The sequence below is a fragment of the Canis lupus genome, chromosome 38 (genome assembly GCF_003254725.2).
Source record: "Canis lupus dingo isolate Sandy chromosome 38, ASM325472v2, whole genome shotgun sequence".
NCBI classification, from domain to species: Eukaryota; Metazoa; Chordata; class Mammalia; order Carnivora; family Canidae; genus Canis; species Canis lupus.
Genome location: NC_064280.1, coordinates 2,461,322 through 2,488,846, shown reverse-complemented (window position 1 = coordinate 2,488,846; position 27,525 = coordinate 2,461,322). Strand labels below are relative to the sequence as shown.

Sequence of the window (27,525 nt, the reverse complement as noted above, 5' to 3'; positions counted from 1 at the left end):
CCCTTCACACCTCCCCACAACACCCAGGGTTGACTTCTGGCTCTGGAGGCAGCAACATCCAGAAAACAGCAGGAAGGGTGCAGGGCGCCCCTCTCATGCCCAGGCCACCCTGGGCATTCAGAGATACACACAAACCAAACTCTGGCCTCTTTCTACATATATACACACACCTACAGGCAGCCCCAGCTGCACTCATGAGGCCGGGGAAAGGGCCTTCGGTCCTCCCTCTTTGGCCTCAATCTGTCAAAACCAGCTTTTCTGTACAGACTGCTCACTCTTTTCTGTACATGAATTAAATATATTATCTGTCTTTGTGCTGAGTCACGGGATATTCACAGTACAGTGGGGGAAGGGGGGGACTTGAGGGAGACCAAGAGTCCCCAGGGCTGCTCCTGGGGCTGAGGGGTTGGGCTGGGCAGGGGGCTTGTGTAGAAAAGCCGGGCCTGGCCTCCCCTTGGCCTTGTCATTCGAGATTCAGCCAAGTGTTGAGGAGACCTGGGGAATATAACAGGCGTGCTTGGCAGGGGTGGTGAGGGGTGCCTTCTTTGGGGCTGCGGCCCTCATATTCCCAGCCCCCTAGGGCGGGGTTCTCAGGATCAAAGCCTGTGCCTCCTATCCCACCTTCCTCTACCTCAGACTGTGACATTTACACCCTGCCCTCTGGGGAGGCCAGGGGCACAGGGAGGCTGGTGCCAGGACTGGGTAGAGCATGGACTGGGCCATAGTGGCTGAGAAAGAGGGAAGGGCGGGGGGAGGCTGTGCTAGCCCCAAGGAGCCAAGGCTGGCCTGGCACCAGTTTCAGGGTAACCCTGCATATCTGGGCATTGTCCCCAGGACCCTAGTCCAGGGCTGGCTTATCAGTGCCTGGGCAAGATAAGCAAGGGCCACTCTTGGGAAAGGGTGGACAGGTAGGAGCTTGGGTCAGTGAGTGATCTACCACCTGTCAATTTAAGGCAATCCCGTTCACGCTGGGGAGATGGGCAGGAGCCAGCTGAGGTGGCAGGAGTGCAGCGGGTGGTACCAAGCCACCTCTGGACTCAGTGGGGTACCCAGCAGCATACGGGGCTTCTGGCCAAGAGTGGGGAATGGGGACAGGATGAGGAAGTGGCAAAGAAGGGATAGGCTCCTACTCTGTTGCTCTGAGGACACCCTCCCTTTGGGTGGGGCGGTGGGCTTTGGCACACACACTGGCACCCAGGATTCCGGGGTCCTGGACAAGGTGCCATGTCACTTCCTGCTCTCAGAGGGGAAGAAAGTGAGTGATGAGTGGGCAGGCAGCTCCTGGGTGGGGAGGCATGGTGGTGCCCATGTTCAGGGCTCAGTGCTCAGCCTGGCACCTGGATTCTCCCGTCTGTGTGGGTCCCACGCTGCTGCCCGAGCACCTCAGGGTGGGAAAGGGTCTGAGGTCCCTCCCTGCCCCCTTCTCTCCTCCTGGGAAAGCAGCTCATGCCCAGTGCCAGGGCAGGTGACAGAGGGGTTAATGTCTGGGTGAAGGCTGCAGGGGAGGCATGTGCGAAGTGGAAGAGAAACAGCCGTGGCCGGCAGAGCTGCCAAAAGGTCTTCTGGGCCAGCCACCAGCCCTGGCTCCTCTGTCCGCCCAGAGCCACGCAGACCCCATCCTGCCTGCGGTCGTGCTTGCTGTGACCTCTCGTCCCTGGGGCTGCAGCAGGGTGGGCACGGCTCAGAAGATGCTCTGCCTCCGGCTCTTCCCTCGTCCTGGAGAACAGAGGGGTGGGGGTGGGGGTGTGCTGCAGAGAGGAGGCTGGGCAGGCGGTGCCCCGGGGGCCAGGAGGGAAGGGCTTTTTCCAGTGCTATTCTGATAGGGCCAGTGAAAGTATGCTCTCGGAAGCCAGTCGGTCCTGGGTTCAAATCCCATCTTTGTTACTTACCAGCTGTGTGAAATTGTGACCTAACCTCCCCTGTACCTCGGACTCACTGATTATGAAATGGGGAGCATCGCTAGTACCTATTCAGGGCACCTGGATGGCTCAATCAGGAGAGCCTGTGATGCTTGATCTTGGGGTCATGAGTTTGAGCCCCACGCTGGGTGCAGACATTACTTAAATACACACACACACACACACACATACATACACACAAAGTACCAACTTCAAGGGTACTTTATATGAAATAAAGCACTTGTCACATCTGAGGCCATCAGCTGTTCTAGAGACAAGGTATGGTTCTCCCAGGATGGATGTGAGAGAATTCAGAGTTTGCAGAGAGAATGTACGAGAGCATGCACCTTCGCCAGGGCTTTGTCAGGGTGGGGGCTGACGAGGGACACACTGGAGGAGGAAGCCTGGGTCGGAGATAGGGAAACCAGCCCCTTCCCTGCGCCCCATGGGAGGCCAATGTCGGGGAGGCCCTGCTGATTCCCCACTGCAGGAGGGGCCGCGGGGCCCCACCTCTGTTCTTAAAGGGGGAGGAGCAGCCTGCCCTAGCTCCTCTCATGGGGGGGGGGAGGGGGATGTAGGGGGGAGGCACGAGCCCCTACCTGGCTGCTGGAAGGCCAGGCCCCGGTAGCCTGGGTCCTTCTGGAGCTGGATCTCCTTCAGGGAGAAGATGGATGCCGCTGTGGTGAGAGAGGAGACAGGCAGGCAGAGAGCCAGGTGGGTGCCCCCACACCCACAGAGCACCCCACCTGGCCGGGCAACCCCCTTCATTCAGGACTGGCCCCGGAGCACCTAACTGGGCTTTCGGGAGGCTTCTTAGATCTTACAAGTTTTGCCCATTGTTGCAGATGGGAACACACGGAGGCAAGTCCTGTGCCCAAGGCTGCTCAGCCGGACCAGGGCCACTGGCCTCTTTGTTCCCGCTCTGCCACCCGCACCTGCTGCCCCCTTTCTTTGGTTCTGGGGTGACCCTGGCCCCTCCCCCAACCTCCAGCAGACACTCACTATCTTCAAGCTGGTGCACACGCTCTCCCAGAGACCGGAAGTAGGGGTGACTCAGGGCCGCCTCGGCTGACATGCGACTCTTGGATTCGTACTGAAAGGCACAGGGTGGGCTATAGGGCCCTGGCTGGGGGACCCTGGGGACCCCTCTGCGCAGTGCAACTCCCACATGAAGTTAGATGGCCAGAATGAGAGGGGCCTAGGTCTAACCCAGGAGCCCCCAGGGTCTGCTGCCAGCTTCCACCTCCAAGCCAGCCTGAGGCTGTCTCCCCGCTCAGCTCCCAGGCCTCCAGCCACCCAGAGAAAACCAGAAATGGGACTTACAGAGAGTGACCTCCTTTTGGGATGGAAATAGAGAGGCTAAAGCCACCATGATCATAACGTTAACGACAGCAATATTAACGTGTAACGCCGACAACTACCCTTTACGGTGCGCACACTTCAAGACAGGCACCATACCAGGCGCCACGATCTCAATGTGTCCTCATGACCGTCTTATGAAACAAGATTCATTAATTCTTCTTTGCAACCGAGGAAACAGGAGCCCAGGAAAGTTCTACAACTTGCCCAAGGCCACACAGCTCACACGTGGGTTTGAACTGGGAATTGAGTTCAGGGTGTGTCCGCTGACACACTCTGGGTGCAAAGCAGTGCTCCTCCTGGGTCTGCGGGTGGGGTGGCAGGGTGGGGCACGGGGAGAGGGGGAGCGGGCAGCACAGAGGCAGGCGGGTGGAGGGCCCAGGCGGGGTCTCAGGCCTCCGTGATTGGGAGGCGGCGCCGGCCCGGGTGGGGGGCCCAGCACACTCACCAGGAGGAGGCTGCTCAGGAGGTGGAGGCCGTCAGTGTCCAACCTGCAGGAGGAAGGAGCTGGCACAGGCCGGGCCTGGCCGGGGGGGCTCGGGGAGGGCGAGTGCGGGCACCTCCAGCTGCAGCAGGGCCGCCAGGGCGCGGGGAGGCAGCGCTACCTGGGAGCGTGGCTGATGAGCGGCTGCGGCAGGTACTGAGGGAAGCTGTAGGCTCTGAACTCGGACAGGGCCATCACGCCGGGCCACGTCTCTTCCGTCGGGGTCCCTGGGGAGGGGAGAGCGTGTGGGAAGGGCACAGTGAGGACTCGGGGGGTGCAATGAAGGAGGTGCGGGCGGAGCGTGGTGCTGCCGCGGGGACCGGGGATGGGGACGGGGAGCCCCTCTTCCCGGGCCGTTGGGCGCCTGGGCTGGACGGAGTTCTGGCGCCCCGTGGTGGCGAGAGGGAGGGAGCGGCCGGAGACTGACCGAGGAGTCGGAAGATGAGGTGCAGCTCCTCCTTGACCGTGGAGCCGGGGAAGAGGGGCCTCCCCGTGGCCATCTCGTAGTGGATGCAGCCCACGCCCCTGCGGGGAGCAATGGGCAGGGGCGGCGTCAGGCTGGGCCTCCCCGCACCCGCCCTTCCTCGGGCGCTCTACCGGGGGGCGCCCAGGATGCCCTGCCTTGGCAGCTCCAGGGGTCCCGGCTCTGGGGTGGGCGGCCCAGTCGGCCACAGGGCCTCTCTCTCTGGGGCTTTCTCTGGGCTCCAGGGCGCTTGAGCTCCTCCTCACCCCGTGGAGTTTGGGTCTGCACCCAGGCTGTCTCAAACTCTGTCCCTGTGTGCCCCCTAACTGGAAGACCAAGTCCAGAAATCCCTGGCCTTGGGGACCCCCTGGCACAGAACACATTGGCCATTCACCGGAAACCTGTGCTTTAGCTTTAAAATTGGGCTGATTTGTCGTCGTTTTCGTTCTATACCAGATCATATGCGCGTCAGTTGTAACACAAATACAATCTATCCTTTCCAAAATTCTCAGTAGCACCGATGCTTCCTCGTATTTACTGTGGAAGCCCTCCTGGACCCTCCCGTAACCTGCTGGGGAGCCCTGGGGGGATATTTCATAAGCAGAGCCTCCGGGCGGGGGGGGTCTGTTTAGAGTCAGGGGAACCCTAACGTAGTTCAGACTTAATTCTTTCACATCCGGTTCCTGCAGCAGGTTGTCACACGGCTTCTAGTCAAAGGAGGTTAGGCCGTTCCTTGCAGAGGGCCTCGAGGCAGCAGAAAGGAATGTGAAGGTACGGAATCCCCCTCACCTTGGTCCCATGGTGCTCACTCACCACATGTCAATGGGGGTGGAGTACTCCGTGGACCCCAACAGCACATCCGGGGGCCTGTACCACAGGGTCACCACCTCATTGGAGTAGGTCTTCGTGGGTACTGACTTGGCCCGGGCCAGTCCTGGGGACAGACATGCCACTGAACCTCCCATGTCCCTCTCACAGCACCCATATCCTGAGGAGGCTCTGCCAGAGATGCCGCACCCCTACCCCAGCCCTGGTGGGCTCTGGCTCTCACCAAAGTCAGCCAGCTTCAGCTCCCCCCTCTCACTAATGAGCAGGTTCTGTGGTTTCAGATCTCGGTGCAGGATCTTGCGGCGGTGGCAGTAGGCAAGGCCCCGGAGCAGCTGGAACATGAAAATCTGAGGGAGGAGGGGATGAGAAAGGTGAGCAGAGGTGAGTTTGTCCCACCTGGGAGACCTTCTCTCTGCCCATGGCTTGGAGGGGTGGTGGGGTACCTGGAGAGCTACCTTGGTTCTCCACCCACGCTGTGCCCCATCCTGGATGGGCTCCAACCATCCCAGGGAATCCCATTCACAGGAGAGGGCACCAGGTGGGTGGTAGAGAAGAGCTCTCCAGCTCGGGAGCTGAGGTGGGGGCCAGGAAGGGCCAGGAAGCCCTACTGTGTGTGGAGCTATGCACTTGGTTCTTTTTTTTTTTTTTAAGACTTTATTTATTCATGAGAGACACAGAGAGAGAGCCAGAGACACAGGCAGAGGGAGAAGCAGGCTCCATGCAGAGAGCCTGACACGGGACTCGATCCCAGAACCCTGGGATCACGACCTGAGCCAAAGGCAGATGCTTAACCACTGAGCCACCCAGGTGCCCCTGCACTCGGTTCTTTAACAATGACCAGAAGAGGTCATTCATCCCTTCGAGCTTCTCCAGAAGCCTCCTGTCATCCTTGTGCCCATTTGACAGATGGGAAAACTGATGCTCAGAGTTGGAGAGGGGATTTTCTTTTTTGAGGGGATTTTATATCAACAGCTGGGTGGTGAAAGAGAGTGTGTGTCTGCACTGATAGGGAAGGGGTGCTTAACACAGCTCCCGGTAGTCCCTGCATGGCAGTGACCTTGCACGCCCTCATACACATGAAGGTCTGAGTAGCCTCAGCAGCTGGGACCCTGGTGGTGAGAGTGGGTTCCCATGCTGAGCTTGAGAACAGATGGGTACTGAGATGGGGCGCCTGAGGGTAGGCGGCCCTTACGGAGCCCCTCACCTTGACATTGTGCATGCTCATGAGGTTTCCGCAGTGGTCCAGATACTGCTTCAGGTCACTATCCTGGAACACAGAGCCTGGCTCAGCCCTAACCTGTCCTGACCCCTGGCCGGAAGCCCCTCCCTGGGCAGGGCCCAAGCTCTGAGCTGTCCTTAAACTTCCCTGGCCCACTCTTCCATGGAAGCATCTGAGAACCTGATTCTAAAACAAGGCCTGGGCGGCCCCCACCCTTTTCCCCCACCCCCACCACAGAGGGGAGAAGCCGCTAGTCCCAGCCCAACTCACCAGGTACTCAAACACCAGGGTAAGAGACCGTTCCGTATGGATGAGGTCATGCAGAGTCACAATATTGGCGTGCTTTAGGTTCTTCAGTAGAGACACTGTGGGGTGACAGGCCCACCTGGGTCCCTGGGGCCCCACATACCCCTCACACACTCTCCTCCTGGGAGCAGTCCTAGGAGCCCCCACGCCAGCAATGACCCTCAGCCCCCCAGGCTCCCACTGGGGCTCTGATTAATGAAGCCCTCCTCCCAGGAGCCCCCAGGGGTGCAGGACCCTGGGATGCTATACCCTCTCGGATGGCAGTGCAAGGCGCCCCCTCCTCATGCTCCAGCCGGATCTCCTTTAGGGCCACCAGGTTCTCCGTCAGTTTGCTGCGCCCTTTGAAGACTGTGGCATAGGTACCCTGGGGACAAGAACCCCAGCAGCACCAGCCACACTCAGGGCCCACGCTCCTCTAACCAGTGCCCTCCTCTTGGGCCTCTGCTTGGGCTGTATCCTTCCCCCTTCTTCTCCTTTCACGGAGATTCTGGGTTTGCTCCAAGGCCCATCTGTGACTCTGTCCTTCACTCCTCCCTGTTCAGAATGAACTGTCCTTCCCATGAGCCCCCAGCAGGCTAGGTGCCCTTCTATTGTAACACTCATTGTGTTTCTGCTCATGTTGGTGTTTACAGGTAGGTCTCCTTCCTGGCTTCCTAGAGGGAGAGGGCTGTGTCTTCCTCCTGTCTATAAACCTTTGCCCACCCCAAGGCCCCAACACAGAAGCAGGGTGCAGTGGTAAGAGAAACCGCTAATGGCATACAGTGTTTATTACCATGTGCCAGGCACTGCCTAAATGTATAAATGTTATTATAGTCACCTATTCTGATCTCATGACAACTCCAGAAAGCAGAGCAACTACATCTCCATTTGACAGAGGAAGAAACTAAGGCACAGAGAGGTCACCTAACTTGCCCAAGGCCACAGTGCTAGTAAATGGTGAAGTAGGGATTTGAATCCAGAGAAATACTTGCAGAAAAAGAAAAAAAAAAAAGACTGGATTATGCCCCAGAGCCCACGGGCCCCATTCCATCCTCATGTCCTCCTTCTTGAGGACCTGAGACCCCTCAACACCTGCAAAAGGCTGGGCCAGATTGGACAGCCAAGATGGTATGCCTATACGGGGCGGGGGCAATGAGAAGACAGGACAGGGTGTGCAGGGGGAGAGCCTGTCCCTGCTCCTAACTGGCCTGCCCAGTCTCTTACCTCCCCCAGTTTGTCCAGCTTCACGTATGTTTCCAGTTTCCCAAAGCCAATATCTGACTGAGAGGGAAAGACATAGGGTCCTATGAGCTGGAAGGCTCCAGTAACCCCACATACATGATACCCCCCAATCAGCTTCCAGAAGGGAAGGGAACGAGACCCCCTGTCAGGGGGAGGGAACAACAGAGGCTAGCAAGGATGAGGGCAGCCACAAATCCTAACCCCGTGATAAAAGTGGTCCCCGAGCCTTAACAATACAGATTCCTGGGACCCACCACCTGGACTCTGATTCTGTAGGTATCTGGAGTGGGAGCCAGAGTCCATGTCTGCAAGATGCTCCCAGGGAAACATTATAAGCAGCCACGACCGGAAAGCACATGCCAGCTGCTCTATGGGTCTCACCACGGTGGGGCTCCAGCCCTGGGGAGGGCGGGGGGGCTCACCCAGGGAATGGACGTTGACCAAGGAGCACAAGCGTGTGAATCAGCTGAGGCCAGCAGGTGGCACCAGAGGCCCACAAACTGCTGCAGGCCTCAGCTGGACCAGGCAAAACTGAGGTGTCCATGCTGGGGAGAGAGGGTGGTCCACCCTGGTGACCTCTGACCCTCCTGGGACTCACCAGGGATGCTCGGCGGGACATGCGGCTGAGTGGTTTGGGCAGGTCTGGACTCTCCAGCTGTAGCTTCTGCAGGAATTCCTGGGGTAGGCGGATGTCCATAGGCAGAGACAGCCTCTTACTGATGTCCTATATTAGCCGGGATGAGATGGGGACACCAGTGTCTGCTCCGGGTTACCTGGTGCTGTAGGACCCTTGCTTTTCACCCTGGGGCTGGCATTCCCTATAGAAGCAACCCTAGCAGGGCCAGACCCTAGGCTCACAGCTGCTTCAAAGACATGCTGAGACATCTGTGAACACCCGGGAGTTGCTGTGTGACCTTAGGAGGTCCCCTCCCCTCTCTGGGCTGCAGTATAACCCTCTATAGAATGAGATTCCTACGGACATGAGCCTATTTTTCTTACACATGGGCAATGCCTACAAGCCATAAGAACAGTGGCCAAGGGCAGCCCGGGTGGCTCAGCGGTTTAGCTGAGGACCCAGGATCGAGTCCCACGTCGGGCTCCCTGCGTGGAGCCTGCTTCTCCCTCTGCCTGTGTCTCTGTGTGTGTCTTTCATGATTAAATAAATAAAATGTTTAAAAAAAAAAAAGAACAGTGGTCAAATTGTCCAGCCCTCGCTATACCAGGACTGCTCTATGCGCTTGGGGTATATTAGCTTGTTTAATCTTCATGATGACCATTTTAACACAACGAGACTGGTATGCGGAGGTTGAGAAACTTGCTCAAGGTCACAGAGCTGATCAACAGCAGAGCTGGGATTTGAACCCATGAAGTTGGCTCGCAGGCCACCGCCCTCCTTGGGCACGCGTGGCTGGCGTGTCCTGCTGCACCCACAGGGGAGAGCCCAGAGCCCCTCACCTCCATGGAGAAGCGGCGCTGGTTCTGCCGCCGGTACTGCATGCCGGGGGACGGCTGCCCAGGGTCCTCCCCGCTGTCTGTCGGGGAGAAGGTGCTGGTCTCTGGCTGGGGGTCTCTGCTGAGAGGCCCGAGCTGCAGATCTGAGAGGGACAGGTGTCAGCTGCCCACCCAGCCCCTCTGTCCCCGGGGGGGAAGGGAAGGGGCAGGGACCTGTGCAGGGCAGGGGGGGGGGCCCAGAGGGGCAGGGGGCGGCCAAAGGGGTGCGGGGGGCAGCCGGAACCCTCACCCTCATTGCGTCGATTGTGTAGCTGGTTGAACTGCTCTGTGAACTCAGTCAAGGACTCCTCGATAGTCTCGGTGCGAGGCACTGACAGGGAGAGGCGGCGCTTGAAGTTCTTCATCTTGTTCATGGTCAGCAGGGGCCAGGCAGTGGGGCCTGAGGCGGGGGAGCAGAGAAGAGCAGGTGAGAACGAGGCGTCAGGCCAGCACACACTGGATGCGAGAATTCCGAGGTCTTGGTCTCCAACCTGCCCATTGAGCTCTGGGGCCCTGCATTCGGGAGTTGGGGTTGCATCTTCCTCACCAAGGTTCAAGGACCTCGCCCTCCTCCTCCCTGTGGACCCCGTTCCCCCCGGACACTCCCCTCCACCGCCCCTGGGAAGGTGGTCACACTATGCATTGGTCAGTATAGCAAAGTACTGCTCATAATGATGTGCCAGCAGCATCCTGAGGGCCTCACCAAAACTAGACAGTAACCTGTGAGCTGCTGGAGGTCTAGAGAGTTCTCAAAAGAGGCCTGGAGGGGCAGGGAGTGGACCAGAACTTGGGCCAATAGCTCTTTACTAACTTGTGTGTAAGAGCTTGAGTATGTCAACAGTCGGTAAGCCTTACTGATTGACGCCCAGAAGCTGAGCATCAGCTTGGCCTACAGCCTCTGACGTAATCTGGTCCAAACCCCACTTCATCCTGATACTGACCCCTGGAGGTCCCTCTCTGGCTGGCCCTAGGTCCCTGGATGACGGGAAAAGAGAGGGGACAAAGGGAGGGGATGTGTGCCTCTGAGCTGGCCCAGCCCCAGCTCTCCAGCTGAAATATGGGAGGTCGGGAGCTCGTCTCAGGGGAAACACAGAAGTTTGCTGGAAAAAGAGGGCCCCAGGGACAGGAAGCCGAGCCCCTCTCACGCCAGAGCCCTGATGGGGCAGGGTGTCCAGTCGGCAGGGTACACAGTGAAGGAGAAGGGTGGGCTACTCTGGTCCCCTCAAGGCCCCTTCCCTAGCCAGAAGGGGCTCCTTCCCTGAGGCCCCCCAGCCCCCTTGCCCTCTGAGTGAGGGGATACCCTGCTGGCCACGCAGTTAGACTGCTTCTTCCCGCAGACCCTTCCTTCTGTATCTTGCCCTGAAAATCCACCTCCTTCCCCAATCACCCCCAACCTCCCTCCATGATTTCGTAAGCTCGCCATGGCAGCCCCTCACCTTGCTCTGCCCATATCTCCCTGCTCCCAGGAGAGCAGAGACCAAGAGGCCTCACAAGTGCCCCACCGACGCCAGCCCAGAAGGCATCCAGGGCCAGCCCTGTGATGTGAGGGGGCCACCCTACATCCTCTCCCAGCGTTTACCCGAACCCCCGGCACAGCCCATTCCCAATCACTAGCCAGTATCCTGTTGCCAAAGGAGGGGGCCGCCAGACCCCTCCTGAGTCCTCCCAGCTGAAGGGATTATGGGTCAGCGAACATGTTTGCTTTGCTTAAAGATCATCTTTCTGTCCTCAGCCAGCCTGGAAAGGGTCCCTTCCCTGGGCCTGCAGGCTCCCGGCTGCCCCCAAATGCAGCTGAGCTGGGGCCCTGCAGCGGCCCTGAGCCAGAGACTGGGGAAGGCCAGGCCCTCCTTCCTCAGGCCAGTGCCCCTCGGAGTAGAGGTCTCGGGTCTGCACTGCCAGCCGAACCCATCTCTGTCAGTGGGCCCCGGAGTGTCAGTTGAGCTCAGCAAGTGAGGACTAAGTAGCTACTGGGGCAAGCACTGTGCTAGGCACTCACAGTGGAGTGAAGTGCACTCCCTATTTTCCAGGAACTCAGGGGCTGGTGGTGCCTCCTTTGATGAGAAGGTATCAGAAGCTCTTCTTCCAGCTTCCTTGCTGGGCTTTCCCAGCAGCCTTCAACTTTCCTGATTCTCCATCCCTAAGCTCATTCCTGCCAGCCAGCCTCAGTGGCTCCTCCATGGCCTTTGTGGGGTCGGGCCTGATGTCTGTAGGACTCATAGACGTGAAGCTCGCAGAGGGCAGTCACCCCGCCTAACACTGTAGTGTGCACCCAGCCAGAGGCCAGAGGGCATCCCATAATGGAAGCTTCGTGACAGTGGCAGCACACGGGTTCCAGGGACAAGAGGACCTAGAGATGTCCTTACCTGTTCCTCACATCTCCCAGCATGACAAGAGAGTGAAGATGTCCCCACTGGACAGGTCGGTTGTTTACAAAGTTGGCTGAACATGCGTAGCACCAGGGAATATTTTTAAAAATTCAGATTCCTGGGTCTCACTCTCAGTTTCTGGAACTGAGGATGGTGACCGGGAAAACGAATTTTTAAAAAAAGCATCCCCAGTGATTTGGACCTGGAGCCATGGTGAGAAGCATCTGAGGTCTAGGTGAGGGATGACAGTCCACCCAGGTTTCCAGATTGCCCTCCTGTGCTGAGAGGGGGAATCCTCCTAACTGGGAAGATGCAGGAGGGGAGAAGGCATGCTGAGCGGAGCAGAAGCTCCCCCATCCCCACCCCCACCACTCAGAAGGGGAAGAAATGTCTGCCCTGCAGACTCATGGTCATGGTTCTCCTAAGGCAGGGGTGGGGATGGGGGGGTGGCGGGGGGTGGGGGGGGGAGGCAGGGGAGCCAGGCACTTGGCTCCTTCGGGTCTGAGCTCTGCCAAGAGGGACTAGTCACGCCCCCTTCTAAAAACAGGGCTCCCCCATAAAGCCATCCTGCAGTCTAGGATTTATGGGATGGCATGTTGGGTTTGTGTTTAGGAATCCACCAGTAGCTGCCATAAATCTTACATCCTTGCTCTTGCCTGTGGGGGAGGGGGGCCCATTAAAAGCCTTCTAGGAGGGAAGCCCCCAGTTTCTGCAAAACAGAAGAGAACCAGCCCTGAGTGGCACCTGCTCCTGCTGTCCCCTTGGCTCCTCTTAGGAGCCAGAAGCCACCAGCCTGGGCCTACTGTGAGATGGAGGGTGGGCTGGGGAGCTGGAAGGAGGCTGAAGCTGAGGACGGCTTCTCAAGCAGGAATGTAGGGCCAAGCGACGCGGAGGGATGGGGACCAGCTGTCCTCCACCCACTCAAGAAATCCAGAGGAAGTGGTTGTCCCTGTAGCAGGAGGGATGGAGGGCAGATGTAAGGATGGACTTTCTGATGGTGACAGAGGAGCAGGCGGCAGGGGTGGTGACCAGAGCAGAGAGTGGATGCCTCTCTCCGCTGGGGACAATCGGGGCATTGAACCCGCCAGGGTCTTGGGTGTGACAGGGCAGACTGAGTGGTGAATGGTCTCTGTTGTTCCCGAGCTCAAGACATAAGATGGCTCTGTCACTTTTCTCTTGAGAGAATCAGCTCTTCAGACTTGGGGGTCAAGGGAGAAGGGAGACAGGAAAAAGGCCTGTCACCTTGTTGCTGTCTGCCCCTCACCCCCATCTGGAGACAGAAGGGCTCAGTGTGACCCAGCCCGAGGCCAGCCCAAGGCTGGGCACAGTGTGGCCTTTGTCCCTGGGCCAGGGAGCCATCTGGGGCTGTCCTCGTGCAACTGGTGCCAGGGGAAGAAGGAGATGGGCATCCAGGGATACTGGCCTGGCCAGGCCGGGCTGGGGGATGCTGGACGAGAGGGCTGCCCCTCAGGAGCCGGGGGCAGGTCCCCCATGGGCAGGCCTTCCCTCCTGCCGCCCCGGCTCCCGCCAGGTAGGCCCGAAGGTCTCAGCGCACGTCCTGCCGCTTCCTCCCGGGCACACGGCCACCAGCCCAGAACTTCCTGCTGGTGCCAGAGGAGCGGGCGGGCCGGCGGGAGGAGCCAGGCCAGGAGGAAGCTCACGCTTGCCCAGAGGCCACTACGTGCGTGCCCGGTGGGGAAGGGCTGAACTTCTGGAATGTTAGCGGGAGAAGCCCTTACAGACCCGCCCTCCAGCCCCCTGCTGCCCACGGGACGCGAGGGACCGCCTGACCTGCTCAACATCCGCAGCAATTTCCTGGGCGTCACCAAGCGCACGAACTCCGGGACCTCCGGGACCTCCGGGACCTCGGGGACCGAAACATGCCTCCTTGCCTCTCCTACCGCGCTCTCCCCAGCCTGCCCTCCCCGGTCTTGGCTGCAACAGCCATTTCCAGTTCCAGGCCTTTCCCCCCGAACCCCCAATAAAAAGCCAAATTCATACTTTGGTGCCACCAGTAGCAGGGCTGGATGGTGACACTTAGGTTCCACTTGGCTTATATAATGTCTCTTAGCTTCGGCTCGAATCCTTCACTTGACAATTATTTATTAACAGCTACACATGCCGGGCGGGCACTGCTGTAGATCTCGGGAACCCGCGGACAAGAGAAACAGACGTGGGCAGCCCCGGTGGCGCAGCGGTTTAGCACCTGCCTTTGGCCCAGGGCGCGATCCTGGAGACCCGGGATCGAATCCCACATCGGGCTCCCTGCGTGGAGCCTGCTTCTCCCTCTGCCTGTGTCTCTGCCTCTCTGTCTCTCATGAATAAATAAAGAAAATCTTTAAAAAAAAAAAAAAAACAGACATGATTTCTGCCCTCCTGGTACTTACATTTTAATGGTGGGGAGCAGCACAGACAAGAAAATAAATATATAAAATGCACAAGATGTTAGGTGGTGCCAAGTGCAATGGAGCAAAATAAAGTAGCAAAGAAAAATGTGGGGTGGGAAGGCAGGATGTTGCGATTATAAACAGAGTGGTCAGGGAGTGGACCACCTAAACAGGTGGACGGGAAAGTGACATTTCAGGAAGAATTCCAAGAAGGTGCAGGCAAGGGAGCTTGTCATGCGGAATGTAGGGGAAGCAGATCAGCGCAGGAACGGGAGGTGCAAAGGTCCTGAGGCAGAAGTGAGTTTGGAATGCTCTGGGAACAGCAGTGTGGCGGTGGAGGCAGCCATAGGGGAACCCAGAGGAGACTGTGTCAGCCCCTCACAGGGAACACGAGGGTTTCAGCAGATGAGTCATGTGATCCCACTTAGATTTTAACAGGCTCCCTCTGGATATGGTGTTAAGAACAGACTGTATGGGCAAGGAAGGAAGCCTAGTCAGAAGGCTACTGTAGAGATCCAGGTGACAGATGGTGGTGGCCGAGACCGTGTGGGAGCAGTGGAGGTGGTTGGTTTCGGGATATATTTTGCAGGTGGAGAAGCCAAAGGGATTTGCAGATGGAGATGGATTTGTATGTGGGGTGTCAGAAAGGAGTCAAGGCAGGCTCTGGAGCGCTTTGGCTGGAGCAGCTGGAAGGATGGCCGCACGAGGAACACTGGAGCGGAGGTCCGGGAGGGAAGACCAGAAACTAGGTTTGGGGCAAGTGTTTGGCGTCCAGTAGACGTCTTGGTGCAGACGCTGGGTAAGCTCATGCGATGCATGGAGCACGAGGACGGCGCCAAGAGATGTTAGCCCTTCTCTCCTCCTCTCTCAAGCTCCTGCTCAGATGCAAAGATGTACCGGAAAAGAGGCCCCAGATAAAACTCATCAAACATGCTCCACTTACAGCCTACGAAGTGCTCTGAGACCCCCGATGGAAAAGGGGCAGGCACCAGCAGGCCTGACCACCTGACTGAGAGGGAAAGACTAGGTGGGCAGGGTCCCACCACCACCACCAGACTGACATGACTTGCTGGGGCCACACAGGGCGGGGACCCCCGGCCTCCTGGCTGACTGCTCTCAGCCCCGGTCCTCAGAGGGGAGAAAGCCCCCATGGCAGGCCAGGTCAGCCCACACGCCGTGTCCAGCTACTACAGACACAGCCTGCTGCACGCCCCCTCCCTGCTGCCCGGACAGCCTCCTCCAGGTGCCAGACCTGCCACCTGCCCTGGGTCTGGGCCACCTGCCAGGCCCGGACTGGGAGACTACAGAGGCAGAGAAGGAGGTTGCCAGAGCACCCAGGGAAGCAGGGCAGCAGCCTCCACCCCACAGAAGTGAGACTGGTATAGAGGGCGGGGGTCAGCTTCCTCCCTTAATCTCCAGGGAGCCAGGCTTCTCAGCAAACCCCTCTGACAAGCCTGTGGCCTTCTCCCTGAATAAAGCCTCAATTCACAGCCTGCACCCAAGGTCCTTCGATCCAACCCCCTACCTCCAGTGCCTTGGGTCTCCCCAGTCCCCACAACCCAAGCTCGGCTCCAGCACTTGCATCCCTGCACACAGTTCAGGCCAGCTCAGGCCTGGGGTCTTCCAAGGCTTTCCTGAACCCCCAGGGCCCCTGCGCGGCCCCCCAACGGGCACAGTCCAAGGAAGTGCATCATTTCACAGGGCCACAGGGAGGACTTCTCAAGCACGTCTCTGGGAGGGGGGGTGGGGGTGCCCTGCTCCCTCTGCCTGGTGCTGGGGACATACAGCAGAGGCACGTGGTGAGCACCTCCTGGGTTCCAGGAACACATCACCCACTTTTCCGAGTCCTTCTTCTGCTTTTTTACTGTTTTCTTTTAGATCTGTCTCCCAGGGCCCAGGGGTAGAACGTGAAGGCTCTAACTCCCAGCTGCCCACTCTGCAGCCCAGAGGGTCTGAGCCTCCGTCTCTAAGGCCAGTCCCTGACCAGGATCCTTACCATAGGACACCCTCTGTTGCCTGCTCCCTGCCACCACGTCGGTCACTCTGCCACTTTGGGCCTTTGGGCAGGATTCGAAAGAACAAGAGGCCACGGCTGACCAAGTTTGCAGACGTCATGAGCTGGGACTTCAGAGACACTCCCTCCTCCCAGTGAGGACTGAGCCTCAGGGAGCCCTGTAGATACCATCTCTTCCTTCATCCTCCAGCTGACCCTGCCCAGCACAGCAGCCCACAGCGTGGGGTTTCCATTTCCCTCCCTTGAGACAAACTTCAGGGGCAGTCAGTCAGCAGAAGCCCGGAGCCCTCATCACTGACCTCACCCTGCCCCAGCTCCGGCCTGGATGAGAGGCTGCAAGCCTGGGGCCTTCTGGGTGGCCAGAACCTAGGAGCACAGAGGCCTGCAGCCGTCCTGCCAGTAAGCAGATGCTTCCCACAGCCTCTCTTTGGAATGCAGGAAGCAGGCGGGGATGGCCTTCCCGGAGCCTGCAGGGCTAACCTGCAGGATGCGTGGTCAGGAGGTGAACTGTCTGGGGCTCAGGGCTGCCCTTGCTCTTTGGGCAAATGTGCCATTTACCCCCGCAGAGTGCCACCTGATGGAAGTGTCCTATAATGAGGGCCACATGCTGGCCAAGCCTGCTTCCCAAAATTCTCTGCTGTTTGGAATATGGAAGAAATCCCAGCTCTCCCCCTTACCAGCGCTGTGACCTGGGAAAACACCTCATGCCTTGATTTCCCTGTCTGCTAGATGGGGATAAGAGCTAATCCCAGATCCAACTGCCAAAAAGCTACCACACTTAACTTTCTTGGTCACTTTCTGATGGGGTCACTCCCCTCTTTAAAATCCTTCCATAGAACACTGCCCTCAGACAAAAGTCCAAACTCCAGGGCTCAGCAGACAGAGCCTCTTGTATTTTGATCTGTCTCCTTCTGGGGTCTCGGCTCTCACCCTTCCCTCCCTGGAGGGTCCAGTGTTATGGGGTGTACTTGGCATTCCCAGAGTAAGCCACACTCGTGCCCCGCGGCTTTGCATGTGCCGTTCATTTGGCCTGGGATGCCCTAAGACCACTACCAAACTCAACTCAAGTGTCACTTCCTCTGGAAAGCCACACATGACCACACCTCCTTTCTATAGGTAAAATGGGAGGCTTCCTCCTTGTGGCTTCCAGACCAGCCTAGGTACACTTGTCATACACGGTCTCAGTGTTTTTAGGTTTATCTCCCCAGGCCAGCTCCACTCTGAGTACTAGGTCTTGAACACACCTGGGGTGGGCCTGGCCCTGCCCTCTTTCTGGGCACACCAGAGCAAGGCCTGTGGTCTACTCAACCAGCCCCCAGGCCCCCAGACATTGTTCTTCCTTGGTTCTCCTGACTCTTGGTGGGAGCAGGAACATTAGCAGGATGGGTGGGCCAGGGACTAGGGGAAGCCAGCCTAGTGCTCGCATCTTCAAGGCTTCAGAAACGCATAACGTCTTCTAAGAGGCCTTCTGTGATGACTGCCACTTCTCCTCTGGCCTGAAAGCCCACTGGCCCCAGCCTATGGCATCCTGGACATCCCCAAGCAGAGAGTTTGGCTCCCTGGACTGTACCTGTTCATGTGTCTACTTCCTCCCTGGTTTGCCTGTGAGCTTGTTAAGAACAAGGACAGGGTCTGACTCATCATTACACCCCCAGGGCCTTGCCCTGAGTGAACCCTCAAACGGACAGCAAGTGAATATCTGAAAGCTGTGAGTTCTGAGTTCTAGGGCCTGTGTGGAGACAAGAGAGCAGCCAGGAGACGATCAGTTACCCACTGGGCTCAAAGCCTCAGCTCTAACCTAACCTGCCTTCTCTGGCCAGCTCTCGGCTCTGACGGCGGTAGGGGAGCAGGGAGCCACTGAGGCATAGGGGGAAGCTGCCTGCCCAGCAGCAACTCTCTCAGCGAGGTCTACAGAGATCTCTGCTACGGCAGATGATCCACAGTGAGGATGGACTGGGGATGGGGAAAGTCCTAATGCTAGGTTTCCACCAAACACCGTTGAGTCAGGGCCTTCCTCATGGGCTCCCATCCCTCAGGGGCAGATTCCCAGGGCCTCCTAGGTCAGGTGCACTACGTGGGTTAGACCTTGGCCTTGACCCCTACAGATGATCCCCCCTGCACATCCTGACTGCCCACTCTAGCCCCACACCAACCCTGCTGATGCTCACTCTGTTGCTCTCTTTTTGGCTTCCTAAGGCTCAAAGAATGGAGGCCCATGTATCATCTTCTGCTTTTTCTTTTTGACCTTTTGGGAGGCTCTGGATTTACAAAAGTGATAAGATTGAGCAAGGCGCCCTTCACCAGCTCTGGTCCTGGCCGTGCAGAGCATCCCAGACCAGAGGCTGCAGCAAGGGGCAGTATAGGCAAGGCCTGTCCCCACATGGCCCTGCCTTCAGACCAGGCGCGCCTCCCCTTCCAGGCAGAGGGGACCCTTTCTCTGCTCCTTTTAGCAGGCTCCATATAAGACCCTCAAGGAAGTTCCCTCAGCCACCTTGCCCAGCATTTTCAAAACCCCAAAGTCTGGAACCTTTTCTGAGGTCTCCCTTCAGTCCCAAAGGAACCAGCTCACACCTGTCTCCTCTCCTCTGCGCTTAAGCGCAGAGGCTGGTGCCCACCATCTTCCGCACAATGAAACAGAGGAGGGGCAGCCCCAGTGGCTCAGCGATTTAGCGCCGCCTTCAGCCCAGGGCATGATCCTGGAGACCCGGGATCAAGTCCCACATCAGGCTCCTGGCATGGAGCCTGCTTCTCCCTCTGCCTGTGTCTCTGCCTCTCTCTCTCTCTCTCTCTCTCTCTCTCTCTCTCTCTCGGTCTCTCATGAATAAATAAAAAAAATCTTAAAAAACAAACAAACAATGAAACAGAAGAGAAATAAGGCATATCAAGTTTGCCCACCTGCTAGATCTCTCTCGTCCATACAAGAAGCCCAGCTTTCCTGGTGGTCTGTCTTGGGATCTTTGTTAACATCAAGTGTGGCATCCCTGGGGACTTCTCAGTCCCAGGAGCAGGGAGGGCAGGACAGGAGGCTTTCCCAGCATCTCTAGTCTGTATTCCTATTTATATTCCACTCCCAGCATCCTCCCCTGCCCCCTTCGGTAGAGCCCACCTTCCAACAGGACCCCCACCCTGCCAATGTTCTCCAACCTTCAGGCAAGCTGGCCTCCTCACCTCACCATGGCTTCCCTCCCGCCAGGTTGGGCCTAGGCAGGCCCCTCAGCCCAGACCACTCCCACTCCTCCCTGCCTCCAGGGCCCCTCTGAGAAACCTCTGAACATCTCACCTGGTCCAACTCTTTGGTGCTGGTTTCTCCTAGGCACTCACTCATTCCATGAGTACCTGCTCAGGGCCAGCCACCATCCTAGGCTCCACGTCCTGTCTTCCCCTCCCTTGGCCTCCTGGCTGGACTCCTCCTGCTTCTCTCTCCCTCCCCCATCTGCCAGACTCACTTCCTCTACCTGACAACTCAATGCTGGCCCTCTCCAGAGTTCCCTCTCCAGCCCTCTGTCCTTCCCCTCCACACACTCTTCCTGGTGATTTCACCCTCTCCCGTGGTGGAAACCACCAGCCACGTGCCCATGACTCCAGACCCACAGCTCTGGCCCCAGCAAGCCCCAGCATCTCAATGAGCGGGTCCAACTGCCTGCCAGCAGGGCCCTGCCCTCTGGATGCCCCGGGGCGGGGGGCATCTCACACACTAGAATAAACCTCACTGGGCCTGGAGGGAGCAAATCGTTTGACATGTGTTTTGAAGTGAGAAGGGCAGACAGACGTGTACAACTTGTCAAGCTCTATGTGCGCTGCACATACACATGCCACACACATGCGCTTATATGCGTGCACTTATTAAACAGGAACACCCCGGATAATCCAGAAAGATAGAAGATACTGTGAGAAACTCTCCTATCTTCTTGTTGCTAATTTGCATCCTCCAATACTTCCATAATGGCCATTCGTTGCTTATGTTAAAAGAAGTAACACTTCTTTTTAAATGAAAAGAAAGTATTTTTAGATTGAGATTCCAAAACTCTTTAGTGCAAGCCTGGGAGAACTATAATTATCTCAAACAGGGATTGGCAAACTTTTTCTGTAAAAGGCCAGATAGTCAATATTTTCAGCTTTGGGGGTCATGCAGCCTCTGCTGCAATCACATGACCCCCCAGGTACCCAGGGACAAGATGGAAACAAGGGAGTGAGGCTGTCTTCCAGTAAACTTTTACTCGTGGACGCTAAAATCTGAATTTCATGTAATTTTCAATGTCACAGAGTATCATTTTCTTCTTTTGAATTTTCCCCAACCATTTAAAACTGTAAAGATCATTTTTAGCTTGCGTGCTATATCAGAACAGGCTGGATGTGGCTGAGAGCCCTGCCTTACGGAGACTTGCCCCTGAGCATCCATTGCCTGAAGGGCATCTGAATCCAGCACCCATTCCTTTGGGAGGTGCTTTTTCTCCTCTTATCAGGCAGTGGGGAGGCCTTCCAGGGTTTCCCCAGCCAGGTGGCAGGAACTGGCTTTGCGGGCCTCAGCTGGGGAAAGCCCTCATCTGTGCTCTGGAGTTCGAAAGAATGGAGGTGGGGTCCTTCCTGCAGTCTCAGAGCACAGCTCACCTTAGCAGCAGGATTGGCAAAAGCTGGAACCACAAACCAGTAGTCTTGGATGGAGCTTTAGAAATCCCTTGGTCTGTGCCCTCATTTTTCAAGACTCAGAAAGGGAAATGACCTGCCCAAGGCCACTCAGGTTGGAGCAGCAGAGCTGAGATCAGAAGTGAGGGCTAATGACTGTGACTTCAATGCTCTTTTTGCTCCACTGGGGGCTACGAGGACCTGCCCAAAGATAGCAGTCCCTGCATGGGGCAGCGTTACCGGGCAATCGGCAGCCCACTCAAGGACCACCCTGCCCTAGGGAAGAACCAATGTTGGGTGTGGCCTCAGCCCAGAACATGGCACCCAGCCTAGCCACAGTGGGGCGTACTGGCAGCTGGGTTCCACACCAGGTACAGGCAGGGGGCTCTGGGACCCCTCATCTGGCCTACATCCCATGCCCTACTGGCAGAGGTGGTCTGGAGACCCAGCACTGCTCACATTATGAGGGATACCCTTGGGCACAGAACTTATCTCCTACCTGCTCTCAGGCACCGAATCCTGCCAGGATATGGGGGAAAGACAGAACAGGGCCTGGTCACCCAGGAAGGATCTCCTTTAGGGGCTAGAGGAGATAAGTAGTCCTGCTTTCTGAAGGGACCCCCATGGGCAAGAAAGGGTAGGCTTCTTTAGGGAAGCAAAGGTGTAAGGGCAGACATTATTCTGGAGTTTTTTCAGAACTTACCATAATAACAATAAAATGCAGAAGATCCTTGGAACCAGGGTGAGTAGAAACGTTTTAGGAATAGCTCCCTTCCCCATCTGAGGCCTGATTGTGGTTTCTACAGGGACCGGCTAGAGGCCGGGCTACTGAGAACCACCAAGTGTGGCCCAGTGACTCCATTGGCCACTGCCCCTCGCTAATGACATGAGGTGAGGCAAAAAGCCAAGAGTATCACGGCCACTGTCTCCCTGACATCCTCACGAGCACAAGAAATAATACTCCCACTCTCCCCATTGTCTCAGTGAGGAAACAGGCTTGGGTGAGCAGGGTCCTGCGCCTGAGGCAGCATTTACTCACCAGCAGGGGCAGGATTAGAGTCAACCCTGAAGTTGGTAAACTGCCCCCACTTGTGCTGAACAGAGGACAGGCGCTCGCATATGAAGAATGAATGAATGCACCAGCTGATTAGAGAGTTGCCTTGTCTGTCTCCTCGCTTTCAATTCCAGGGAAGACTTACTTAATGTCAGTAGGTAGGGTGGGGGCACAGGGTGAGACCTCAATCCACAGTTCCAAGAAAGAGGGTCTCACCACCCACCCGTCCCTTCATAAGTTCTGGCCAATGTGTCTGAAACCAGGGCACCCTGTCTTACCAGGGACACTCACGCCTACAGGGAGCTTCAAGACCCTTTTTGGTTGCAAGCCAAACCTCATACTTGCTTCCCTACCCCTCCTCCCCTGCAGATGAAACTGGTAAGATATCAGGAGCAGATGGGCTCCCTTCAAACAGGAGTCCTGGCTGAGAATTGCCTACAGCTTTCCCTCTTCTTGATCTCCTGGGGCACCACTGGCCAGCTCTTGGCAGGCCCGGCCCTAGCTCTGCGGTGATCCTGGGCCTCAGGCCCTCTGCCTGAACCGCGGTTAGCTGGCCTTAGAGCTGGGGTCACCGGTATGCATGTAGCCGTGGGGACCAGGACAAGATGGGACTAACCACAGGGAGCTCCCACCCCCTGGGGATGGCAAAGCGCCCACTCAGCAGCGAATGCCAGGAGGGCAAAGGGACAGGGTCCAGGGCCAGGGAGAGAAGGGGTTAGGGCAGGACACAGGGCTACAGAAGAGAAATGTGACTTGTTCCCAACGAACGAACAAGGTGAAGCTAATCAGGTGAGTTTGGACTGGGGCCAGCCACTCCCTCACAGACGACAGAGCAGAACAGGAACTGCAATTCATTAAGTAGCCCGTGAGGGTCTTCTTCCCCCAGGGGAAAGAGGCCTTGCTGGAGGCCCCCAGGAGCCGAAGGCTGTTGGTTTTCCAACTTCCAGTGCCCACCCGGCTCATGCTGGAAACTAGAGGGCAGAGTCCCCACAGCACAGATTCCTAGTCCCCTTCTAGCAGGTTTCCATCCATCCTTTCCAGGATGCTTAGGGCCCAGCCTGCTGGGATTAGGAAAGCTTGCCTCGGTCTCTATCCCAGAGCCAGGCATAGTGTGATAACTGGGAAATTTCCTTCCCAAATAACCATGCACAATTCAGCTAGCAGTCATCGAGCATCTGCTACATGCTAGGCGCTAGGTGTTATTTCATTTAGTTCATCTAACAACCTACAATGATCCCCCTTTCACAGATCACAAAACTGAGGCTCAGAGAAGCTCGAAAGTCTGCTGGGGAGAGGAGGGTTAGCTAGTATGTTCTAGACCTGGATTCCAACAAGATCCTGGTTTGCCCTCCTCTTTAGGTCTCAAACTCAGGGAAGGGAAGGAATTGGGAGGGATGGGTAGAGATGCTGGATAAAAGTCCTAAACAGGGTGACCCCAGAAAGAAGAGGCATGGTTGCGGTAGAAGGTGAGAAGACCAAACATGGCTCTCTGGGCTACAGCACAGGGCATGTTTGCCCCGGGAAACAGGAAGGCCCCAAGCCAGAGTTTGGATCTATAGAGAAAACAAGTACGGCCCTAAAGGCAGCATCATGTCCCCTGGGACCTAGGGGTTGGCTTTAGAGGAGGCGGCTGGATCCGATGAGATCTCAGACCAAGAACCTACTTGTTCCTCGGATGTGGTGTCTTCTCTCCTGCCACCCTGGCACAGAACAAGTGAGAGCCTCCTTACGTGGAGCACCACACCCATCCATCCCCCTTTCTCCTGAGGACCAATGTTGAACCAGAGAACTCCAGAGCCGGCCAGGATCTCCCCTGATGGGGCAGGGACTGTGAGCAGGGAGCTGTGGGCTAGATCCCACTTATATGAGACTTGGGGAAAGTTGGTCTCTCAGAGTCTCTCTTTCCTTGCCTATCAAGCGGGATGGTAATACCCACTTTATGAAGCAGTGTAACCCACTGTTTGGCACCCAGTGGATATTCTATAAATGGTAGCCACTAAGGCATTCAGAAATCAGATGTAACTTACTGAAGTCTATTCTGACTTTGGAAACCCCCATAAATATGGGAAGAACGAGGGCTCCATTCTCCTGGAGGGGCATGGGCAGCCAGCGGGGAGAGTCCCAGGAACCGAACAGGCAGTGAGGCCGCAAGGGTTGAGGGGAGGCGAGTCTCACTGGCTGCCTGGGAGACGGCTGGGGCAAAGTAATCTGAGCCAGTAGCTTTGCTGTGGCAAGGTGACCCTCTCTCCAAACCGCCTTCAAGATGCAGACCCAAACCCAGAAGCCAATGTTGCCTGGGACCATCCCTGCCTCCCCTCAAATGCTAAGCAACGTTTCCCAGCCCACTCCCGAGGCCAGACTAAAGGTAGGGGATCTCCGTGGGTGAGGGTGCCTGTCAGCATCCTCCGGGATTCTGCTGCCCCAGCCCAGTGGCCTGGAATGTGCTGTGTGCCCATCTCATAAGGTCCTGGCCATAAGGGGCAAGCTCGTGCTGGGAGTGAGTCACAGTGCCCAGGCCGCAGCTGGGGAACTGCTGAGGGTTGGGCTGGGGGTAGAAAGGAGATTCCTGGGGAGCTGACCCCCACCCCTAACACAGCCCTAACTATCCTACCCCTGCTGTCAGGAAAGGGTTCAGAGAGCATTAAAGAGGCCACTGGTGCCTAGGAGGGTGCTGACCCCACAGCACAGAAAATCAGGCACTGTCTCAACAGCCCGACGCCCACAGGGCCTGCAGACAGCTCCAGGGAACCCCCGCCTCGGCAGCCAACAGGGAGGGAGAGGAGAGGCCTCCGGTCCAGACCCCATTTCAGATTTCAGATTTCAGATTTCAGATTTCAGATTCCTGATCCTCTCCCCCTTCCCCCGCCCCCCAAACAGCAGGATCCTCAAGCCACACGGCGCAACAGGCCCCCGCCCGCCTCCCAGCGCCAGGTTAACCCTTTGCCCGCTGCTGCTGCTGCTGCTGCTGCTGCGGGGTCCCGTGTCCCGGAGGGGGTGCCCGGGGCGGCTGCCACCCCCAGGCCCCGGCCCGCGCCGGCGCGGCTCACGTGTCATTCTCCCTCCACCCCGGGCTCTGCCTCGCGCCCTCCAGCCCGCCGCTCCGCAAAGTTCGCCGGAGCCCGGGGAGCCCCTGGGGGCGCGATCCCGCCCCACGCTCGCGCGGGTTCCGCTGTCACGGAGACTCCCGACCCTCGGCCTTCCCAGAAGGAAGGGCGATGAGAAAGCGCCCGTCCGGAGCCTGGGTGGAAACTTTGCTTCCTGGGGTTCAGGCCGGAGCCCGCGGGCCCAGGGAGTCCCCCGGGGGCTCCCGGGGGGGGGGCGCGAACGCAAAGCAGCGCACCTGCACCTCGCGAGGGGCCGCTCGGAGCATCCCCCCGGCGGGGGCCCACGCGGCTCGGGGTCCCGGGTCTCCCCGCGGCGCCCCGGCTCTTCCCTCCAGCCGCCCGCCCCGGGGCCAAGCGCTCTGGCGCCTTTAAGAGCCGCCCCGCGTACCTTTGCTCGGGCTCCCCGGCGCCGCGGCCCCCCCGCCCCTTCCCCGGGGCGCGCCGCCCGCCCGGCCCTCCCGACCCTGCCCGGCGCCCGCGGGACTCACCGCGCGTGTCCTGGGGCCGCGGGGCTGGGCGCCGGGTCCGCGCCCGGGGCTCGGGGAGGCTCCCCCACTCCGGAAAGGTGAGCGGCTCCCCGGGGAAGCTGCAACCTGAGCTGGAGGGGAGGAGGAGGAGGAGGAGGAGGAGGAGGAGGAGGAGGAGGAGGAGGAGGAGGAGGAGGAGGAGGAGGAGGGGAAGGGAGGGTGCAAGAAGGTGGGGAAGAGGAGGGAGGGGGAGGAGGAAGGGAAAAACCGGCCCCCGCCAGAGTTTTTCACGTGTACAAGTTGACTCCTCCCCCGTCCCTCCAGCCCTGCCCACAGCCGCTGCCAATCCCCAGGGCTCCCTCTGCCCGGGTGCCCACCCCTTTCTCCCACTCTGGGAACCAGGGTCCAAGTGCCTCTTCCGGTTTCATTCCCAGGCCTGGCCTCTGCCAGCCTTGTGGGGCTGGCCGGGAGAGCCTTGACTAGGCGATGAGCCCCTCTGGATCGGAGCACCCCAGGACTGGAGCCAGACCACCAGGGGTGATTCGCTGACAGTGCCTCTCTCCAAAGGTAGCTTGCTCACCTTCTGAGTCTGAGCCTGGATCCCAGCACCTGGCACCCCAGGAGCTTATGCGCACAGATTCGCCCTGTTGTGGCCATATTTCCCTTTAGGGTTCTTGGCAACAGTAGCCCCGGGGCTCTCCCTCTGCCTTGTCCGGTGGGACTTGTCACTTATCTTTTGGGACAAAGCTCCCACCTGGTTGACCCCACCTCTTCGGGGCCTCCATGAAGCTTCACTTTTAGCCATCACCCCCACTTACTACCCTGAAAGGTAATTCAGTTTGTTCTTTTGGAATTCAACCCCTCAGGCCAACTGAGGATCATAAAACAACAACAAAAGCCTTAACAGATTAGCTAGTGCTGGTCCAGCTTTCATTTTACAGAAGGGGAAACTGAGGCCCAGGAAGGCGACTGGACTGGCCCAACGTCCCACAAAGAGTTAGTGGCCAACCACGATTAGGACCCAGGCCAATGGTCACACCCTATAACTTCAGGGATCTGAGGAAGATTGGGAAGCAGTGAAGGGCACAGTGGCCCCATCTGGGCCCCGCCCAGCGCTGCCTCCTGGTGAAGACCATGAGGACAGGTGGTGGTATCTCTGATCCTATGGGTATCAAACCAGAGAGGTCTGTGTCATCGGCCTTGCCATGGGGCATGCCTCTGTAGGCTGGGGGCCCTCATGGTGTCTGTGTGGGTGGGGGTGTTTTAAGGAGGGTGGCCCACGGTGTGGATGCGATTCCTTTCCGGAAGACCTGGGCCTGAGGTCCCACTCTCAGGGCCACCATCTGTCCTCTGACACCAGCCTACATCCAGCCTACAACACAGGATCTCTCCAGACTCCAGGAGGACTGGAGATAGCCGAAAGAAGGAAGACCTTGGGCCCTCGCAGGAGTGCAACTTGTGGGTAGTCAGTGGGGGCACCATACAAAGGGCCTCCCAACTCCGCTACCTCTGTTTGCTCTGCTAGGGCATACAGGCACATGCACTTTAGAAAAAGAAATTTGCCTAGTGTTGAAGAGTTACAAAGAGTAGATGGATCCAGGGCCTCCAGGCTCTGAGGATAGCAAGACGCCTAGCTCCACATGTATGATAATTAACACAGGGGACACAGAGGCAGGGAAGGGACAGAGAGGGCGGGGGAGAGGGTTATGGCTAAGGAACTGTGGGTACTAAAGGATTTGAGAGAACAGGGCCAAATGGTAGAGTTTCAAGAAACCAGGGCAATGGATGAGGTCAAGAGGTCTCAACAAAAGTTTTCTGAACATCTCTTACATCCCAAACAATAGCCAGGACGTTGGACACAAAAGTTAGATGGAACATAATCCCTCAAGAAGCTCACAGTCTGGGCAGCCCGGGGGGCTCAGCGGTTTAGCGCTGCCTTCGGCCCTGGGCCTGATCCTGGAGACCCGGGATCGGGTCCCACGTCGGGCTCCCTGCATGGAGCCTGCTTCTCCTCTGCCTGTGTCTCTGCCTCTCTCTCTCTCTCTGTCCCTCATGGATAAATAAATAAAATCTTAAAAAAAAAAAAAAAAAAGAAGAAGCTCACAGTCTAATGGGATAGGGCACAAGAGTCAGGATGTTCTAGGATCCAGGTTAGGGCTGTGGCTGCCTGGAGGCGGTGTTCTGCTGCTTGAGCTGAGGGTCTCGGTATGAGAGGACAGTGGAGGGCAGGAAGGGGCTTCT

The 27,525-nt window shown here is 57.7% G+C and overlaps 1 protein-coding gene across 5 annotated transcripts; it reads right to left on the bottom strand.

The window, feature by feature from the left end:
- Positions 1–277: 277 nt before the first annotated feature.
- On the bottom strand, positions 278–27,525 carry CDK18 (cyclin dependent kinase 18). 5 transcript variants are annotated; one of them, XM_049106854.1, is made up of 17 exons: positions 27,389–27,409; positions 25,306–25,415; positions 9,520–9,669; positions 9,234–9,373; positions 8,377–8,502; positions 7,761–7,817; positions 6,807–6,921; positions 6,522–6,616; positions 6,237–6,299; positions 5,256–5,379; positions 5,018–5,138; positions 4,169–4,266; positions 3,863–3,968; positions 3,706–3,748; positions 2,901–2,991; positions 2,498–2,552; positions 278–1,716 (listed from the first exon to the last, which is right to left on the bottom strand). In XM_049106854.1, exons 3-17 carry the CDS (start codon positions 9,641–9,643, stop codon positions 1,326–1,328), a joined length of 1,749 nt encoding a protein of 582 aa, XP_048962811.1. In that variant the 5' UTR covers positions 9,644–9,669; positions 25,306–25,415; positions 27,389–27,409; the 3' UTR covers positions 278–1,325. The 5 variants fall into 5 exon arrangements, with proteins under 5 accessions (XP_048962811.1, XP_048962810.1, XP_048962809.1 ...); XM_049106853.1 differs by lacking the exon at positions 27,389–27,409 and adding an exon at positions 13,427–13,500 and having other exon boundaries at positions 25,306–25,428; XM_049106852.1 differs by lacking the exons at positions 25,306–25,415; positions 27,389–27,409 and adding an exon at positions 25,054–25,215.